At 39.2% G+C, this 21,674-nt stretch overlaps 1 protein-coding gene across 1 annotated transcript; it reads right to left on the bottom strand.

The window, feature by feature from the left end:
* Positions 1-78: 78 nt before the first annotated feature.
* LOC104463180 (sodium/hydrogen exchanger 9-like) lies at positions 79-21,598 on the bottom strand. Its single transcript, XM_010075403.1, has 5 exons — positions 21,264-21,598; positions 11,935-12,137; positions 7,666-7,743; positions 6,976-7,052; positions 79-508 (listed from the first exon to the last, which is right to left on the bottom strand). The coding sequence occupies exons 1-5, from the start codon at positions 21,436-21,438 to the stop codon at positions 79-81; spliced, it is 963 nt and encodes a 320-aa protein (XP_010073705.1). The 5' UTR covers positions 21,439-21,598.
* Between the last annotated feature and the right edge of the window lie 76 nt (positions 21,599-21,674).

Genomic DNA, 21,674 nt, shown 5'->3' with positions numbered 1-21,674 from the left:
GGGCTCTGCCAGCAGCAGCCCGGTGCGCCGAAGGGTCCGTTACTTTTAATTTTTTTCTCGCTGCAGCACTCGATGCTCTCAAACACGTCTCTTTGCCGTTTCCCTCATTGCCTGTTTGTATTTTTTTCTCCTCTCCGACGCGTAGAAAGAAACGCCGCTGGCCTGGGTCTGTGCCCGAGAGAAGCGCTTACAAACAGCGCAACCGCCCGTGCTGCGTGCGAAACATCTGCCAGAGGTCAGCAGCAAAATGGGACCATTCAGGGTCTTAATAAAACCGCGAGTGAGGCTCTTGCCCCGAGCGTCTGACTCGGGATCAAACCCAACTGCGCCTCTTGGCCGCAGCAGCGGCTGGTGTGGACACGTGCCAAAGGGGGACTGTGAGGGGACAGGAACCCAGACCCTGGGTAACCCCGCTGCATCTGCAGGGCCTCCGGCTCTGGCAGGGCTCTTGGACACTGGCCTCACCGGGGCTGTTCTCTCCTCTGTTATACACGAATTTTTGAGCCCCCTGAATGGTGATGGCAAAAAAGTGCTTTTCAGACATTCGCAGTTGTACATCCAATGGTGAGCTCGGCCCAGTGATTAGGGCAGGGCACAGGGCTTCAGAGTTGTCTCCCAGCTCTGCTGCTGACACTGTGTGAACAGTCAGATCCCTTAACCTGTCAGCAAGTGCATTTCTCCATATCTAAAGTCAGATACAGTCTGCTTCCTAGAAACCAAGCCAAAATTAAAAGGTATTTTAAAATCCTTGAATGAGAAGGTCTATGTACTAGACAGGTTAGACATGAAATAATGTTATGCTATAGCACAAATTGTGGATTTGTGTATGGGCCCAGATAACACAGCATTAATAGGAAGATTACGGAAAGCTGGTTAAATCAAGTCACTCACCACGGAAGGACTTGTTGGGTGGAAAACCCACTCCCCTACTGGGATCAAACAGTAACAAACACTGGTTTGAAATCCAGCTGGCACTTGGTTACTAATGCCATTCCTCAGAGATGGATACTGAGACGCACTCAAAACTTGACCAGAGAAGGCTCAGAGTAGCTGCTTTTACCTTTGAAATTAGCCTTGTTTTCACCAGGCAACTGGAGGCGAGGTCAGTTCCACCCTAAATTATTTGATGACTGTGACAAAAGAGTGGGGAAGAGCAATCTCACTCAGAATGTCGTCTGAAGGGAGAGAAACTGAAATCAGCTGCATCCACATCCCGATGAAAAAGAGAGGGTAACTGCATAAACCAGATGACATGATTTGCAAAAGGACTGAACAACATCAGACAGGTTCCTCTGCTTTCCTAATCTCATTTTGTGATACTTGTGTTCCACAGAGATTGCATAAACACACCCTCTTTCTCCTCCCAAAATCAAGTAAACAAAGATCATTCTCAGAGAACACACCTAATGTTTTCATGTGGAGTCTCACTTTGGATTAAATCAAATAGGAGAACAGAACGTTGAAATCTCTACTCCTCAGCAAAACGAATCTTTCCATATTTTTACCACTGATTGGGTTGTAAGGATGGTTGAAATGAAGGTGAACAATATAAAAAAATATTTTGGGTTTTTTTTTTTTTTTTCAGTCTGAGTAATAGCAATCCTCTCATACAACATTAGCAGGCTACAAAAAGGCATTAATGGTGCAGTATCTAGGTCAGTCACTGTGTCTATATATGATCTTATACTCTTGTTGCAAAGTTTCACTATTAGTCATTGTCTTTTTACAGGTCAAGGTTTTTTTTTTTTTTTTACCAGTGACATCATCCTGCTCAAAACTTGCAGTGTGCACATAAATATCACATAAGAGATAGGAGCCCCCATGCTCCCAATAAGAGAGAGGTCAAAAAGGAGTGGAGATTGCTGTCCTTTTAACATTTCAATTTTGGTTGCTGCTAAGCTTCAGGGAAATAGCAGTTAGCTGGGGAAAGGTGATGGTGCAAAGAGCAAGCAAGTCCCCAATCAGTATGTTAAAGAAAGGAAAGTGATTTTTCCTTTTTAAGGTATGGAGCTGGCTGTGAGCTGAAGCTAATTAGCATTTCAAGAGCCATCTTCATGCATAAAGTCCTTGCTGCAGCAGGAAGTGAAATAACTGTAGTAATTTTTCTTCAGTAAGACTTTTTTTATTGCAGACTCCCTGTTTCAAACAAAGGTGAAGAGAAAGATAAAACTGCCTGGGAAGGTAATTGTTGGGTATGGGATGATGGGGACTAAGATAAGTGAATCAAAAGAAAAAATGGCAGAAAAGTTGAAAGTACAAAATGGCTGAAAGGAATGGACTAGGAGCAGAATATGTTCTGCTGCAATGTACGTTATTCATAGCATCACTGAATTGTAGACTAGTTTAGGTTGGAAGTGACCACAGGACAGCTCTAGTCCAAATTCCTACTCAGAGCAGGGTCAGCTATGAGATCACACCAGAGTGCTCAGGGCTTTAGCCGCTTAGGTCTTGAAAACCTCCAAGGATGGAGATTGTACAGCATCTCTGGACAACCTGTTCCAATGCCTGACTGTCCTCATGGTGAAAAAAAGTTTTGCTTATATCAAGTCAGGTTCTTTTAAAATTACAATTTATGTCTGTCAATTTGTCCTCCTACCATGCACTGTTGTGAAGAGCCTGGCTTTGTCTTCATGATAACCTTCTGTCAAAGCCTCTCTTATCTAGGCTAAACAAGCTCAGTTTCTTCATGTTCTTCTTATAGCACAAATGTCCCAGTCCCTGTCCTTCTCAGTGGCCATCCACTGAACTTGCTGCAGTTTATCAACATAGTCAAATGTATGGAGTCAAATGTAATGGAGTTTCTTCTCAGGTAGAAAGTATTAAGAGGAGAGCAAAGACTAGAGAAACACCTTAGATGGTTCATTGTCATCTTAATACTCAGAAACAACCAGGAGCTGAAGAAAAGCTCCACATATTATTTAAATGTCATCTGTCTTTCACTGCGGAGAACCAGACTAGCTGATCAGACCAGCTTTTGTAGGTTCTATCTCTGCTGAGTTTAGCATCTGTCCCAGAGCCATCATGAAAGTTGATGTGTTTACAAAACAGTTCAGCCTAATAGCAGTTGTGCTCCATAAAAGATTTATCAGCTGCAAGCATACTATTTGATCAAATGGCTCAGAAAAGGGATATGTAAAATGATGGTGAGTGGGTGAACAAAGCATCCTCTGAGTTTGCTTATTACAAAATTTTCAAGGAAACGGGTAGATCTGTGTCACCCTCTCCCTTTCTGCTCCAAGTCCAAAAAAAAAAAAAAAAATACACCTCCATGAGTTACTGCCTGTACACTTCCAAATGTTGGCCAGCATTTTATCTGTCTAACTGTAAACTGGTCAGTTTGAAGAGACTAAAGGTTGCAGGCAGCTCCACGCTCCTGATGTAGAATAAGATTTTCCTCCTCTGTTTTAAATTTCTGTTACACCTTTCACCCTGAAGCAGCTCAAAGCACTTCGCAACCAATTCACAAATTCCTGTGTACATAGCAGAGGTCACATCATTGCCCATCTCTATACAGAAGGAAGCGTGGCATGGCTCACTACCTAGTAAAGCCATACAGTTATGTATGGCCTGAAGGAATGCATAGCATGGGTTGAGGTAGAGATACCCTCCTCAGCCATGTGCTTTGTGTGCAGGTTTCTCATGCAGTGTGGAAGAATATCTGTAGGAGATGGGAAAAGATCAAATACACCAGAGTCATTCTGCCACCTCCTTCTGCTTTCATCTCCTCTGTAGCTTGGAATTGTTCTGGGAAGAGAGTATGTACTTCTGAGAATGGCAGTGGACTCTCAGGGTACGGGGCAGAAGGGATGCATATCGTCCGCTTCACAAGTTCTGTGAAGATGTTTGCCTAAAAGTTAATACAGAGACTGAGAGAGTAGAATTGCCAACTTGAGACTTCCAAAGGATGCTGCAGCCAAGGAAGCTGGGTTGCACAGGTGTATGGATGGTCTATAGCCAGAAAAACAGGGGATTGCAGTCTTTGAACACCACATTGCCTGTCAATTCTTGAAAGCATCCATGACAACCAGGGAAGAAGACATTAGGAGATCTATCCTAAAGTGTTAATTCCCGCAGTAAAAACCTTCAACTTCCAAGGTAACTGTGAGGAAACTTTGTAAAAAAACCCCAAAAAACCAAACAAACAACACCCTCCCCTTCCCCCCCCAACAAACTCTTTCCTCCAGTGTGGGGTTTCTTCTTGGGAAACATCTGGACTTGAATGTTTTTCCTATTTTGCAACACTTGCCATTTCGTGTTTTTCAGAAGAGGGCATGATTTAAATTTTTTGTTGGATTCCTGGAGAATCTACTGGGTATGAAATGCCAAATTAAACATCCTTTTGATTTTAGATGAGTCTCCTAGTATTCCAGGTTCTGTTTGCCTCCACAGTCCCACACCTTTAGTGTTTCCTGTAATGTAATTCTTTCAGTATCTTTAGTATGCTGAGCGATTCTTCTGGAAGATAAAAATAATTACACCCTGCTGTTCACCACATCTGCTTACGAGAAGAAAAACTGTGTTTTCTGCATGATCAGCTCTGCTGCAGTAAACAAAGTCAGATGTTTATTGCGAAATAGCTACAAATTCTGGCTGAACTTGCAGCAACACACATACAAAGTACTCCTGGAAGAACTTTCATCTCTGAATATCTGAAATGTTGTTTTGGCACTGCAATTCCAGAGAACCCAAGTGAAACCAAACAAAAAAATCACAGATAAGGCCAACTGTATGAAGTCAGTGCTCCTGTGCATAGGCATCTTGGCCCTGGCTAGCACTGAGAATGCCGATCTAAGAATTCAAGATGATTTCAAGAAGGGGAAAAAAAAAAAGCAAATCTTTCTACTCCCCCTGCCATCCAGTTGCTTATATGTTGCTCTGATGGGTTGTTACTATATAGTGTCAAGATTTTTCCAAATATTTGAGCACTCTTCCATTATAAAAATTGCAAACATCTATCACAGGCATCAATTCTGGAAGATTGTCCCATCAGATAGCACAGTTTATTAAAAATAAAAGCTAAGGAAAGACAACACTATTCCTTGCAAAAGCTGAAGTTAGGCCCAATCCCTACTTCTTCCTAAAAGGTAAAAAAAAAAAAGCAAGCAAGAGGGGGCAGATGCTCATTTAATTTTCCAGCAGCCCAGTTTTCACGTGTTCATTGAGAAGCATCAGCTCAGTGCTGCTTCAGCTTAGAGTCAGTCAGTCATCAATACACAGCTAATATCCAGATATATATTGCAAAGATGGAACAACCCCATGCAGCAGTCCCACAGGAGCATCACTGGCTAGACAGCTATGTGCATAAAACTCCTGGAGTCCTGGAGGATGTCAAGTTGAGCATGAGTCAGAAGTGGACTTCATAATTGCAGCTGTGAAGGCTAACTGCAAACCAGGTTGTGTTCATGGAAGTGTAGAGAGCAAGTCACAAGAAGCGATCAGTCTCTTCTTGGCACTTGTGAGGTGGCATCTGGAATAATGTGTCCAGTTTTATGCCCCTGGTACAAGGAGGACTGATAGGACACAGTCCAGCAGAGAACCACCAAGATAGTTAGGGGGCTGGTAGGCGTGATGTATGAGAAGAGACAAAGTGCTGAGTTATTTCAGCCGGGAGAAAAGCAGCCTGGCTTTTTCTTGTAACTAGCAGGGGAGCTAACTGGTGTTTTTCACTAATTGGCGGCTACAGAGAAGATGAAGCCAGCTTCTGAGGGATGCATAGTGAAAGGATGGAGGCAATGGCTACAAGGTGAATATACAGGTGGATATACAGGAAAACAATTTCTGTAGCAACGGTGGTTGAGACTAGAACAGGTTTCCCAAAGAGCCAGTGGAATTCACATTCTTGGACATATTAAAACTCAGCTGGACAGGGCCCTGATTTAAATCTGAAGCCAGTCATGCATTTACTAGGAGGCTGGACTGCAGACAACCAGACATTGCTTCCAACCTAAATTGTTCTCTTGAGTCTGTGAAACTCAAGCAGTGTGTGACAGTAAGAGACTGCCCACCCTGCATCAGAGAAGGCCTCAGAGAGACTTAACCTGCATGATTTTTCTTAGGAGTAAAAAGCTGTCTCACTGATATCCCACACTGTTCTTCAGGAGATGGGAAGCTGGAACTACTCCCAGAGAAAAGATCTGTTGAGAGACTGGATCTTATATGATCTTATTTCATGCAGACCCAGAGTCAGCAGACTCTGTTTACCATGAAGGGACAACTGCAGCAACTTTGCAAAGTCAACATGGCTTGGAGTGGGGGGATGTCTCCTTTCCCTCCTGGGATCTCTCTGCATGGATCCTTGCTAGCCAGACTTCGTGCAAAGGGCATAATTTGGCCTAGCTGGGAGAGCCTGGGAATTGTGACAACTTGCATGTGTGTTAAGTGGCTGAGGACAGTATTACAGCTAACATGTGCAGGCATCCCTTAGAGTAGTATTGAGTTGAAAGAAATTACGTTTCAGCACTGCCTTCAATTAAAAAAAAAAACAACAAAAAACCAGTCTCTCTTACCCCTCCTTCCCCTGCCCTCAGTGGGAATATCTGATTATAGCCTTTTCACCCAAATTCCTCACAGCTCCTCTTTCTTGAAGCCAGCAGACAGCCTTTCATACAAAAGCACTTACAAAGAGGAGACAGGCACCATTGTATCAGTGTGTTCCATGGCAACTTTTTAGCACTCTGAGAGTTTGCACAATCCAAATGATGTTCCTGTTTTTTATTAATGATATTTCCCAGCTGTTTCTGGTTTACAAAAAGAGATCTGGTCCTTCTTTGTCACAGGCTGTACCCTGTCACTACAGCAAGCCCCAGAGGAGGAATCACAGTGGGGTGCTTTGTAGTTCACTCAGGCAGGGAGAACATGGTCCCAATGAGACTATGCAGGGTCCGCAATTCTTTTTACAGTTTAGTTTTAATTTGAAAAAAAAATACCAAGCACTAATAATGATTTCAGCAATAATAGCAGAAGGCATTCACTTACCCTATGACAATGCAGGAGACGGCAGTTCCCAAAAAGGCGTAGGTTAAAATCGATCCTAAGTTACGAAAAAAATGTCTCTGGGGAGGAAGGTTTGAAAAAAAGTTCTTTGTAATATAGTTAATAAAAGAACATTCAGACCCACTTAAAACACTGCATCTAGAAGTGACATTTGTTACAATCCATATTTCAAATATAAGATCAAACAATATAGGTTCCATCAGTTATTTTGGAAAATACAATTTAAGATGATTAATTTTTTGCCTGTTGGAATGCCAACAAAATTCCCTCTTTTATGTATCCAAATGCTTCAGGATCATAACAAAAGTCCACATTGAACGTATCTGATGCAAACAGTATCATAACACCATTCCTTGAACAAGAAAAGTCCTAATCATGCAGTATATAAAATACAGATAGGCTGCTGCTTCCATTCAGTGTCACCAGATTCAACGTGGTCTCTTCTGAAAACACGAATGCCTAAGTGTTATAAACTTTACAATCAAATCTTTGTGCAGATGCAGAAAGGGAGCAGAATGAGGGCCATGCATCTTTCACTTTCTTCCATTCCTGTCAAGTTCTTCCCATGCAATATAATTGTTAACTGACTCCTTTCTCTGTCACTGGTCTGTTGGATCTAAAAAGCAGCGATCACATTCAGTCTCTTTTGTAATGTAAGAAAGAGGTACATACCTTCTTTAAACTATATCCAGCATGAAATATAATGGGTGGCAGCAAAATATTGAAGAAGATGGAAGGATCAAATGTCATCTGCCAGTAAGGACAAAAGAGAGGGTAAGCACAAATAAAGTAGCATTTAATTTGACAGGACAGGTTTAATTATAATTTCTTATCAGGATTAATCTCAGGATCTGCTTCAATGTGTGCAGGTGAGAATGTTACTCTGAGTTGTTTCCTTACAAGTATTAATGTGTAGTTCCTTACTGCTTATATATGTAGAATACTACTTGAAAGGCATTCCTTAAAGAAGGAAATCGGTCATGCACTATTTTACAGGGAACACATACAAGCAGTGCCACCTCTGACAGTAAATATCCTCACTACCAGACATCCAAATTGACAGTCTCATGGCTCAATTCCTGGTTCAGATGTTTCAGGAAAGACACATCATCAGTGTTGAGCTTCAATTCCGCACCCACAGAGTGCTGATAAAAGGCCTGCACTACCAAAGCCAATGTCATGTTTCCTTTGAAGCATAACTATTTAGGCACAGACAGAGCTTGCTAATGTTGCTTAATGAACCACTGGCTGTCAGCTAATATGTGCTTTCTTGAACTACTGCACATGAAAACTGTGCACACTTTGACCATCTTCATTACTCCACTTGAGTTAACCTAAAAGCCATCAAAAATATATTTTACCTTGCACTTTCAGCATGCAAAGAACATTCGTGTGGCTAGGTAACGTAGCTTAGATGTGACATAACTCATTAAACTGTAATGGTATAATCAGTTCTGCTAACCTGCCAGCACAGGTTTCTATTGTCCTAAAGCTTCTCAGTAAATCTACTGACTGCTTTTCCAGCATCATTTCCATTGTAACGTGTCTTGTAAAATACAATCTGTCTAATCCAGTCACTCGGTTTTGGCCTGCCTGCAACAAAACAAGCTTTAGACTCTCCACAGTAACTAGCTACTTCTAATTCCTAACAAAATGTAAGTTTAGTAAACTACACATTGTCCTTTTTGTCAAAAGGACTGCCCACATGAAATTCACAAATGGCATAAAGCCTTTTCTTCCAGACTTTGATCTGAGGATTTTGTGATGGCCTTAATTATTAGCAGCTCAACTAATTTACCAGTAACATCCTCATAAGTGCTGACACTGTAAGTCATATTGTCATGGCAATGAAACTGTAATTTGCTTCTGGTGACACTTATCTATCTCTGTGTTATGATGCAACATATCACTGTGTTACGAGATCTGAGAGGCGCTGATGCTGTCCTATTGCCTACTTATCTTGTATCTGTTTTATAGGCAAAGGGGTTTCCTTATATCCTCAATAAGCTAAGGACTAGATTCAGCCATTCTTCAAAGACTAACTGGATTTTCTGCAAACACATAGCTAAGGTGCTATTTTCTTCCAGAACTGAAGGTTCTGGGTTAGTAACTTGGTGGTTCCTGCTCTATGCCACTGGCTGGCACAGCAGCAGACACCCCTTTGTCCTCTGTTACACAGTTTGTTACACTCAAATGCCTGGATAAGGTCAGCCCCGTTCATGTGAAACATATATTGTTGTTTCTACAACAGCCAGAAACAGTTTATAAAATACCCACTAACTTTTTAAAAATAATGCTAGAATGAGGACGATGTTAGGCAAGGCAAAAAGGTCTTATTCCAGCTGCTGTCAGTACCCTGTTCATATTTGCCTTCAACTTCAGGCACACAGTGAAACCAAGGACAATACTCAGTCACTGCAATTCATTACAAGTAGCTTTCAGTAAAACAGAATCTCCAGCATTGCTGCAGAAAAAAATATTGTAATAAGCCTGTGCATCGTGTACTGTTCTGTCAGCAGGCTATATTATACCAATACTTTTAAAAGAGACAGGATGTAAGTAATGACACGGTTTGCGGCTCCTTTGTTCAGATAAAGAGATATTTTAAGGCTACAGTATTCTAGATGAATTATTTAGCTTCAAAAGAGTAAGACCTGCCTACAAAATTACTTCTGTCTTCTTACTAACAGATAGCTTGATCTAATAAACAGGAAGTGAGAGCTCAACTTTTTCTTCCATTCTGCTTACTTTAAATTACAAAGTTGAAACAATACTAGCTGGCAAACAATGTGCCAGCAACTTTAACAATTATAGTAACTTAATTGAAAAAATGGTAGAAAAAGGATTTTCTTCACTTATGAACTAACAGCCTCAAATGTTAATTCTGGAATTAACTCAGAAAATATTTTGAAATATTTTTTCCATAGGCATCAGAAATCCTGAATGCATGTTTTATTATTCAGAACCATGTTCTAAAGGATACACGTTTGTAAGTCATGGCACAGTCTATTCTTTTTTGATGAACACACTTGTAAACACTCATACTGAGGTCAAAAGGGAATTACAATTGTACAAAAACCAAAGCATGGTATGATCATGTTTTCTGGTTTTTAAGTTACTGCTTTTGCCAGTCAGGAGGGCTGCCAGGCATTGTTATTGTCTCCTAAATACTGTTGAATTCCTCCCTCTTTCCTTTTTTTTTTTAAATTTTCTTTTTAAGAAGGCATATGCAAGATAATTTTAAAGGAAAATTTAGTGAAAATCCAGGAAGGCTGAGGTCTCTCCAGTAATACAGAGAAACTCATAATTCACAGTTGAGTTATTTAAGAATCTTCCAGCAAAGTGAGACTATGGAAAGAAGACTGAGCAATCCTCTGTAAGAGCAACAGAAACTTCTGTGTGAGTTAGTGCTCCTCCTTTCTCATAACACAAGCCAGCTTCAGTATCCCAGTTTGATGAAGAAGTTCAAATGTCATGGATTAGTACATATACCTTGGAAACTAAACACACACCTCGACTAAGACAAACCTCTTGCAACCAACTAGCAGGAAAAAGGATGAAGATTCAGCAAAATCTCACTAGTCTGACCCCCACAGTATTTTCCTGTCTCCACCCACCACAGCTGTCTGTCCTTGACAGTCTAGTTCCTTCTGAGAATGGCAAGTCTGGCAGTAATGGCAGACGGGCACACAATGGTGCTGCATCAGCAAGGAATTTGAGCAGATAGTTAAATCCTAATTCTGCTGTTACCTAGTGTACAGTCTAAGCATAACTTAAAAGTTTCTGTAATGATAACCACTATAATACACAGAGGCATTTACTGCTGTGCTAGATAAACAATAATACTTGGAAAGCAGATAGTTAAATCCTAATTCTGCTGTTACCTAGTGTACAGTCTAAGCATAACTTAAAAGTTTCTGTAATGATAACCACTATAATACACAGAGGCTTTACTGTTGTGCTAGATAAACTTGGAAAAAAAGCAAAATAAGATATTGCAATATCGTTAAAAAACACTGGTAAGGGCTTAGAAGCTTCATATGAATGTGTGATGTTTTTGAGCAAAAAAACACTGGTAAGGGCTTAGAAGCTTCGTATGAATGTGTGATGTTTTTGAACGTAAAATCCAGGTTTTAAAAAGTTCCTCTGCACTCATGAGTTCTTTAAATTGCTGTTAATTTTTAACAAAGTGAATGTTACATGAAGTAAATATTGCAAGGAGGAGGAAAGAATATGCTAACAAAGTAAAATATTTTGTTATATACTGGAAAACAGAAAAGGCTATCTGTAGCAGACTGTAAACTTCCTCCCACACTTCCCTTTCTGCATCCAGCCTGAACTGCCACAATGCTGACTTCCCAAGCTTGGGGCTGGCCAGTGAAAGCCCTGCTGAGGACCACTGCAGTAGTGAATGAGAATGTTGTAATGCATTTAAGCATTATGAAAATACCACTTACCTATGGAAGTTTACATACGTACAAACTTATATTTTGTAAAAGGTTCAGAGTTTGTAATTAACTCTGCTGTATTACAAGGGGTAAACCTCCCTTGCATTATGCTGCCAGAGCAAGTCACTTTTAAGACAGAGGACAAATAAAGATATCAGTGGGGTTTATAAAGTTTTGGTGGTGATGAATCTGAGGTAACAACTGTGCCTGCAAGTGAACTCAACGACTGCAGAAGGTGGGACTGTCATCTAGAAGAGTTGAGGCGACTATTCTGCAAGCATACAGCCAGTCGTATGCTAAATAATGGTCAGGTTTCTACCGCACCGCATTTCCTTTCCTGTTCTCCTTCCTCAGTTACCCTTCTCACCCTAAATTCAGAATGGCCTCTCTCTCTCTGTGTCACATTTTAGCTTGAAAGTTGTTTTCCTCTCTCAAGGGTGTAAATAAAAGAAATATATTATGCAGTTTAGAACAAAAATAAGATAGCTTTTACCTTTTGAAGCATTGCATTGCCCTGGGGACCATTGACATTGTGGTGGCTGATCTCTCTTTTGTATTGATATTCATAGACCTGATTAGTTATATTAATAAGTAGAGTAGATGGCCCAGATTTCAGCTTTCCACATTCATAAACAGTTCCACTTCCAACATCTGATACTTTTGTTGCGTATCGTAAAATTAATCCCATTACAAGGCCTGGAGAGCAAAAAACGAAAAAACAGAGATTCAGGTACTTCTAAGTATCTCATGTTACACAATTACTGATTTGAAGAAAAATAAACTCTGTTAAAGCTAGGACATCACTTTCTCAGTGTTTCCACCTTCACAGAGGTACACCTCACTCAACACTTCATGGATGACCATAAAATTCTTACTAAACACTCACTTCAGTAACACATGGATGTTGGTTTGACATGCACTCAGTTGTACTCCTATTTTTGTGTTCCGGTTGCTGGAATCATTCTGATACAGTTATTAACTGAGTTGCTCAACCACTGCATTTTCAATAGATATGTAGAGAAGGGGGATGCCTGCATAACTAATGTGCTGTACTGAGCATAAAGACATCAGCTGTGCTTTTGGTGATTTTACTCACTTCATTCATGGGCACAAAACTCTGACCCAGTGTCCTCAGGCACATTCTGTTTTCTTTAGAAGACTGTATAATCATGGGAAAATAAAAGCAGGAAGAAGGAAAGGAAGATTAAGACTGGGATTAATTGATTTGATTATCTACAATGTAGACTCTTACCTAAGAGAGACATTTTGGCTCCCTTTACAGTTAACAGAGAGGAAACTGTACTTCTGCAATTGTCCTCTTGAATGTACACTTCTTTCTGTTGGCTCTAGTGGGAACTTACATGATTGTTTCAGGAGGGGTGACTAATATTTAGCTAGATAACATTACTGAGATTATTTTCACCCTGAGACTTGGATTTGCTTTCAAATTCTCTAGTGGGAACTTACATGATTGTTTCAGGAGGGGTGACTAATATTTAGCTAGATAACATTACTGAGATTATTTTCACCCTCAGAGACTTGGATTTGGTTTCAAATTTAATTTCCATGCTTCTTTTATGTACTATGTGCTTTAAGTCCCATGTACATTATGAACAGCTTTACAGATACTAATTATGAACACATTCATAAAATGCTGAGAATACTCAGATTAAATATCGATGGAAGACATGTCAACATCTAGATAGATACACTTACTAATGAAAGAGAAGAAATAAATTAAATTACAGGAAATAGATGATAGGCATCTGAAAAATGTGATGTTTAAGCTTTATCAAGTAATCAGATGCCATGGTGATAAAAGTGGTCATAAATACCTAGAAATATAAATAGGATGTCTTTGTTACTGTCACATTTTCCCATAGCAGAGACTCTCTGAACTGCAGATTTCTAGCATACACGTAAGGCAAGCTTGTAGCCTCCTGGACTGATGCTAAAATAGAATAAGAGCTGTATTGCTTGTTTAGTTTGAATATGCATTTATGCTTGTATTGTATCTATTGTTTAGTATGGTTGGTTTCTTCAAATGGGAGGAGGATTTAGATAAGCAGTGGAAAATCCCAAGGCCACTTTCTTAAGTTAAACAGCATTTGTGCAATAAATCAGATAATAAATCTAGCTGTAGTAAAAGACAGAACTCCTCACAATTTTGGGGGAAAGCACATATGAGGAAAGGGAAGCAAGAACGCCATGTGCTACTGTGAAATATAACTTCTACAGTGGTCAGCCTCAGATGTCCAAACGCATGAGTCCAGAACCCAGGAAACCATTAATTAGGTAAAACAGTCAGAGTTTTCATCCTTATTTTATTAAATTTCCACTAGAAGAACCACATATTTAATTTTCAAATTCAATTTCAAATACATTAAAAATTCAACTTCATTTGATGCTTGGACAAGATGTGATGTTTCCTTCTCATTCTCTGGAATAGAAAATTTTTAGTTTTTCCTTTACCATTTTTGTTCCTATCATTGAATGTTTTAAACTATAGCCTCAGTTGTACTTCTGTTGTCAGATATTACATAGACTTAAACCAGTTCAGGTAACAGAACTATTTTGCAGATGTCCACTAATGCCTGTGCCAGGACACTGGCAGAAAGACTACTCAAGAACAGAAATATTTGGCAACGCAGTTTGCTAGAATCAGTATCAGGTCAGAAGATGGAAGAGGTTTTGAATAGTGAGGAGAAAGAAGTGTTTGGTTAGACGAATGTGCCGTTACAACCTGTTCACCCATACCATCGTCTCCTCTTTCATTTCCATTTTCTTTCCCTCTGCATTCTCTCTGTCCGCTTATCAAATTTCTGTGTGTGTCCCTCATTATCTTTCTCACACAATTCTGTGCTTGCCCAATGTCTTGTCTTGCTGCATGTCCTGGTCTCTAACATTTAGCTGTTTGTTTACAGCATCTGTCATATTAACAGATGGTTTAACGTATATCCTCACACTATGACTTACAAAATTATGTAGGATAGTAATCTTTTCTTCTACTAGGCTTGTTTCTGTTATACAAGCAACAATAAGCATCATGCTTACTTGTGTAAGTAACAGTCTTCTTGCTACATACAGAAGACTTGAAGGAAATAGCACTATTTTTAACTGAGAGCTCAAAAATCATGAATGAGGAGCTAAAAACACTAAAGTGATTCTAAAAATAAAAGTTTAAGTTCTACTATTCAGAGTTCTTCTGATTTATTTTTTAGCCTTTGAAGTCTAACTGTTTACATGGCTTGTACACACACTAACTTTCAAAATGGCGATGTGGAACAGCTCAAGAGAGATCAGTGGAGACCAGCTGACGTTGCCTTTATAATCTCTGTTGTACAGCCAGGTGGACTGATGTGTCTTACAACATTTTGAGATTCCTGTATGTGTGTTGTATTGGCTAACACAACATATGTTTTGAACCAAATTCTGTTTGATAGTTTTAAAAATTAAAACGAATGTTCTCAATTATAGTAATGCAATTGCATTGAATTATTTCAACCTGTAGTGTCAAGTTTAGACTAGGAGTGGCGGACTGTTCTTATTCTGTATTCTGAGATGTTATCTTTATCTGTAGTCTCAAATTGCCTCTGTAGGAATTTTCTGGAATGGAAACAAATGCAGATATTGCAGATCCTAGTCCTGCAAGACACATCTTGAGTATAAATAAATCCATTTGCAAAAAAGGAATATTTAAAAAAATATGATCACAGTAGCTGTAGAGAAATAAAGATCAACACTGACTGAGATATACAACTGGAATTCAAGTTTGCCTTTTGGGTTTTCTTCTACCAGCTTTAGAACTTATCCTCTGATGGAGACCAGATCAGGATAATGTACAGAGCCACACAAATAATGAAATTATAATGAAGGAACAAGGAAATTGTGAGAGTATCCAACAGTATACCCATATTGGAGAAATTACATTAGAGAAGATTCTAACGATTGATATTCTCAGGGGACCAACGGGCCTTTGAGGTCCTTGTAGCTCTCAAAAAAATTCTATAATGTATTAAAAAAGAACAAAATGTGGACAGGATCCATAATGTGGACAGGATCCATAATGATGGATGTGTTGGTTCAGAATATTCTCAAATGCTCTATGGAAGGTTCAGACAAAGGCAATTGCTATCACTACGCTATATCGCAAGAGTCAGTGTGAGGGGACTGTATTCTCCCTTCAGTAATAATAAACATACCAAAGACCCTATATAAAACCCCCAGTGAATTAAAAATCTGGGAGGAGTCTATTCAATATTTTAGTAGGTGTATCATTTATGAAATGCACTTTCTTCTTTAAATCATTATATAACATTTCTTTCATGATAGAATTTAGGAGTGCAGATTATATTCTAATAAAAATAATTCATTTTGAAACAGATGTATAATGTATTCTCCTTTCCACTACCCCCCTTCCAAACTGAAGTCATGCTTTTGTAATGAATTCTCTGAAACATTCTTTATAGTTCATTTAAAGAAAAAAAAAAGGGAAATATAATTTGGATGTATCTACTATGTTTCCTTGCAGCCAGTGTTTTGTGGCAGAATAACTAAACATGAAAATTTTCTCACATAGTTCTATGGACTTGGGTATGTAAAAACATACCTTCTCGACAAATGGTTCTGATTTCGTAACGGCATGCACAGAAAGCCTGGCTTTACCGTGTAAGTCTAGGCATTCGGTAGTTAAAACTCCCTGAAGGTGAGTCAGGAATGATGTTGCACCCATTACCTGACATCACAAGTAGATATTATACTAAGGCAATGGTTAGCATGAATAAAAAAGTTTCAAATAGTGTTACATCAGTTAAAGATGTAGGTAATTTTAAATGCAAACTCTTATGCAAGGCTAAACTTGAGTGTACAAGCATAAAGTAGAGTACCTTTCTTGTATTCTAGGAGTCCAAATCCAATTATAAATGCTTCCATCTCAGCTTCCCCTAATTTAAGACATTTTCCTTCAAAGCTAGTACCCAGGCTTCATTTAATTAATGTTTTAAGCACATTTATTTAAATGTAGGATTGAAACACAAAAGTTTCAGAAACTGATCAACTAGTCCCACAGAGCACAACTCTGAAGGCAGGTACATCTTCACTCAGCCTCACCTCCACCCTAATGCGCAGCACACATCCCCTAGAGATGACAACTATTCCAGCTGAGAACAATTTCAACCCAAGTTGCCAATGAACCTAGCAGATAAAAGGCACATATTGTATTGGTGGATTGGGTTTTTTTTTTCAGAAACTGATCAACTAGTCCCACAGAGCACAACTCTGAAGGCAGGTACATCTTCACTCAGCCTCACCTCCACCCTAATGCGCAGCACACATCCCCTAGAGATGACAACTATTCCAGCTGAGAACAATTTCAACCCAAGTTGCCAATGAACCTAGCAGATAAAAGGCACATATTGTATTGGTGGATTGGGGTTTTTTTTTTTGTTTGTTTGTCTTACTGGTTTTTTGTTAAATTCTGGCTGCCTAGCTGCAGGAGTGCCTCTTAATCAGAGGTTGCTGGTGGCACCTGTATGTTGCCCTGATACCTAAATTCTAGGGAGGATGAGCAAGCTTCATACTTACACTAAATTTTTCATTGTGCTAGCTCTGGGTTATTCCCCTACTAACGTGGAGGGCCATGATTTATGTATTACATGGGGATTTTGGCACCTAACATTTTATGACTGAAGTATCTAAAGATACCAGGCCCTGTAGCAGCTACCTAATAGGCACTTAAGTCTAGTACTAAGAGGCCATCGTCTGGGGCCTGGTGCTAAGAGACGAGCCACCTGCTCTTATCTGAGAGCAATGGCATTCAGTTCTGTTACTGCTTCTATAGATAATCTACCACACCATTTCTGACTATACTGATGTATAGAAAATTGTGCTCATAATGTATGTAAAGAATGCTCTTGTCTTTCTGGGTAGCACAAAGTTACTCCTTTGTATTCACCTGCCTCCTTGATATACGGAAATGAGGAAGTAAGTTGAGTTTCCTATTTGGGGTCTGTTTCTCAAACTAAGCTACAATGTGCAGAGAAACTTGTTCTCTGAGGTATGGGAAAACAAAGGACTGAATGAATAAACAGGTAAGTCTGTATTCTTCTTCATTGATTGTGAGTGATTTTTCAGTTTGGTGTCAAAACAATTTGAGTGTTTAAATGCTTTCAAGCTAAATGCCTTGAAATGTGTATATATATATATGTATATGTACACAATTTTTTTGTGAAAGAATGTTTAATTCCTGTTGAATTAATTCTGGGTTATGCTAAATACTTTGGCTCTTTTCTTTGCAACTGTAGAACAATTTTTAATTTAAATATAGCTATATTTAGTGTTGAACCATTGCTTTGATAAAAAAGTTAATACATCTCAGTTTTTAAAGTTTCTAAATGGACAGTTTTCCAGTATGAGCTTTTTTTTTTAGCTGGAACTATTCAGCTTATAACAGCATTTATGCTTATGCAAAAAAAATCTCCCGAACAACCCTTCTATTTGTTCTATACTTTAACTAGAACTTTCTATCACACTGTTCCTAGTGTTCAATTTGTGGCTGTTCAGCCCTTTACAATAACTGTAAAACTTCTTCCTGTTTTTGTATGTTGTGGGTTTTTTTTTTTTTCCCATGGTCTTCCTCACATTTTACTTCTCCGTCCTTTTGACTGCTGTACACCTAATGGCACACTGTCTTGTTAAGGAATACAGACCCATCTACAATAACTGTAAAACTTCTTCCTGTTTTTGTATGTTGTGGTTTTTTTTTTTTTTTTCCCATGGTCTTCCTCACATTTCTCCGTCCTTTTGACTGCTGTACCCCTAATGGCACACTGTCTTGGTAAGGAACACAGACCCATCTATCACACTGTGGGACACAGTCTGCAAATAAGTGGCCATATTCTTCTATCACTTGAAGCAAAATTAGCGGTTTCGTGTGCTGCTATTCATGTATCTAGCAAATACGTCAATGGGCTGGAGTAAAGCAAACTGTAGTGCAGAGACTTTTGGTTTGTACAAAACAGGTAAAAACCAGAATTGTTCTGATAATGAAGGCAAAAGTATGTGAGGGCAGGATTTAGCTCACTGTCGGTGCTTGGTGGCATGAAAATTTTCTCCTAAAGTTGCTGCCTGTTGATCTGACACCTCTATCATGACCTCTGAAATTCCACTTTCTTTTTGTCATTGCTGTTCCACAATGTTAAAGATACCTAAACCCACTTCTAAAATTTCTAACAATAAAAAGGACATAATCAGCTTTTTGGATCTTATTAAGCTTTTTTTTTCTGTTTGAAGGTTGCCATAAATAATGCAAGTCTCAATAGTTTATCTACAATCAGGTGGAATGTCTCCTTTGTTCATGAATGTTTTAATAATTCAAAAGTTCTGTCTTGCTAGAGCACTAATCTGCTAACTGATCAAAAGAATATAATGAGCTGGCTGTCCTCACGATGTGTAGATAATGTTCTGGGCAGGCAGCAAAAACAGAATCATAAAATGGTTTAGGTTGGAAGGGACCTTAAAGATCATCTAGTTCCACCCCCCCCCGCCATGGGCAGGGACACCCTCCACTAGCCCAGGTTGCTCAAAGCCTCATCCAGCCTGGCCTTGAACACCTCCAGGGGCGGGGCATCCACAGCTTCTCTGGGCAACCTGTTCCAGTACCTCACCACCTTCACTGGAAAAAAATTCTTCCTTATATCTAATCTAGGTCTACCCTCATTTTGCTTAAAGCCATTATGCCTTGTCCTATCACTACATGCCCTTGCAAAAAGTCCCAAAATAGAATCAAAAGATCCAGCCTGGCCTTGAACACCTCCAGGGGCGGGGCATCCACAGCTTCTCTGGGCAACCTGTTCCAGTACCTCACCACCTTCACTGGAAAAAAATTCTTCCTTATATCTAATCTAGGTCTACCCTCATTTTGCTTAAAGCCATTATGCCTTGTCCTATCACTACATGCCCTTGCAAGAAGTCCCAAAATAGAATCAAAAGATAAATCAGTTTTTAATTAGAGTTTTATCTATTTGTGTAATGTTGTATTCCCTAGATAAAACTCTAATTAAAAACTGATTTATTTGTGTAATGTTGTATTCCCCCATATTTCATTTCTATTTTGATACCCTTTTGTCTAAAACTTCAACAAATGTCATCAACCACACACAGGAAATAGCACAATAGTGTAAACGAAGCTACTATAGAAGAGTCACCCCTGTGACTAGAAAAATATTGTTGAAATTTACATGTTGATCATAACGAATATATTGTACAGTGGTTCATGGTCTTCCTTTTGAGAGATGTTAATAGAAATGCAACAAGCAAATATATTCTCAGTGATGCTGTGTAGCTTGTAGCCCATAAAACTGTTAAACAGCAATCTAGATGTCTTACAGTGAAAACAACTGCATTTAACCAAGTATCATGTGATGCATATTTCAGTCTCAACTGACTCAGTGAAGTGTTTTCTGTGTGCAACAGATTTCAAGATTAGAAAGTGCATATTATCAAATACATACTTTTTCACAACCTTAAAACAAACACAAGGCAGATAAGAATTGAGAGATCCCACAGACTTCCTCACCCAGGTGTTAGGGGCTCAGTGGCTGGCTTAATACAAGAGTTTCTTGTTTACTTGCTTTCCTTCAAAATATCAAGTCACTTATGAAAATACCAAGTGACCCAAGCAGAGGAAATAGCCTGTGTTCTTGAAATTTCATAGAGTTATTTATCTATTGAAATAGTTTGAAAGAGATACAAGGAAGACCGATCTTCAGCTGCAGTTCTCCTATGGAACTGAGATAATCTTAAATACTTGATATAGCAACAACAGAAGCTTTTATCTCAAAATGTAGGGTCAGTTGCCTTATCTGTCACAGGCTTGCAGTTGAACCTCCATAGAGTCTTTTGCAAGCTGTGTGCCATATAAATATTCTTCAGAATATGCAGTCTTAACAAACCAGGTTTGGGTGTTACACTGCTAGAGTATGTGATGTGCATAGAATAAGTCTGAGTCAAAACAGGCTGGCATTTAGATGGTAATGACTGAACTGTTATCTCTTCCATGTCGACAGTGTTACCCTTCTATGTGTGTTTTATGGTAACAGGAATGGCAGTCACACTCTGTTCTCAAAGTGAAACAACAGTAAGAGAGAATGAGAGAAACCATTATACATGCAAGAGTATACCTTTAAACTAGTGAGTACTTATCAGCGGACAATGCAGAAAGTTCTACATGAAAGTGATATACAATATTGCGAAACTTAATAAAAGAACATTAGAACTAGACAGGCAAACTGAAATTACAGTACAATGACAGCATTCAGAGAAGACCTGGGAGAGGCATTCTTCATCGTCTATTTTTCCAAGGCACTGAGAAAAAACAAAAGCAAAGTCTCAAGATCATTTAAGCTTTTTTAGGCAACGTGGCTCTATCCACAAGGCTCCTTAGTCTGACACCTTTGAATGTTATACAAAACAAGCATGGAAAATAAGCAAATTAAATAACCTCCTTCACTGTAGGCATTTTATGCTTTCGAAAACAGTAAACTCCCTAACTCCCAATGTGTCATGCAGTGGCTGCCTGCCCATAGAAACACATAATGTGCACGTCATGAGGATAACCAGCTCGTGATAGTTGGCACCTTAACAAGTCAGCCTCTAGTTACTTCATGAGAGATGCTGTTACATTATTATTTTACTGTACGGTTATGGAGCTGATGATGTTTCATTTGGCACATTTTCTGAGCTTTGTCAGCACTTGAGATCAAGTGTCTGATCATAAATATGCAACTAGTCCCATGTTAAACTGGCACTTGAATTTATACTCACCATAAAGCATAGCTCCTCCAGTTTCATGCAGAAAGCGGAATCGATGGTTTTTAAACAACCAAATTGTTAATATTGTGAGAATGAGCAGAAAGTTAAAGACTAGCAACTCCACGGCTCCCTGATGATAAAACTGATCTTCATCTTTCACCGACACATATTTCTTCAACTTCTCCATTGCATTCCCTTTGGAAAATATGTGCAAAAATAAAAGAAAAAATCACAGGAAGGAAACTGCTGTCACCTTTGGTACAAAAAAGTCCAGATACTACAGAAATTCACAGCAAGCACATCTGTTTCATTTGCAGCCTCAGGGTAAAGGGCCTGAGCTCAGAATTCAGCTGGATTCTAGTTACAGCTTCCTGTTTCTCTCTTAAAGCTGCCCTGTCTCATTTCTAATGTTACCGTTGCATC

Source organism: Pterocles gutturalis, unplaced genomic scaffold (genome assembly GCF_000699245.1).
Source record: "Pterocles gutturalis isolate BGI_N339 unplaced genomic scaffold, ASM69924v1 scaffold22337, whole genome shotgun sequence".
NCBI lineage: Eukaryota > Metazoa > Chordata > Aves > Pterocliformes > Pteroclidae > Pterocles > Pterocles gutturalis.
Note: the sequence above shows the minus strand (reverse complement) of the source record. Positions and strands in the feature narration are given on the sequence as shown.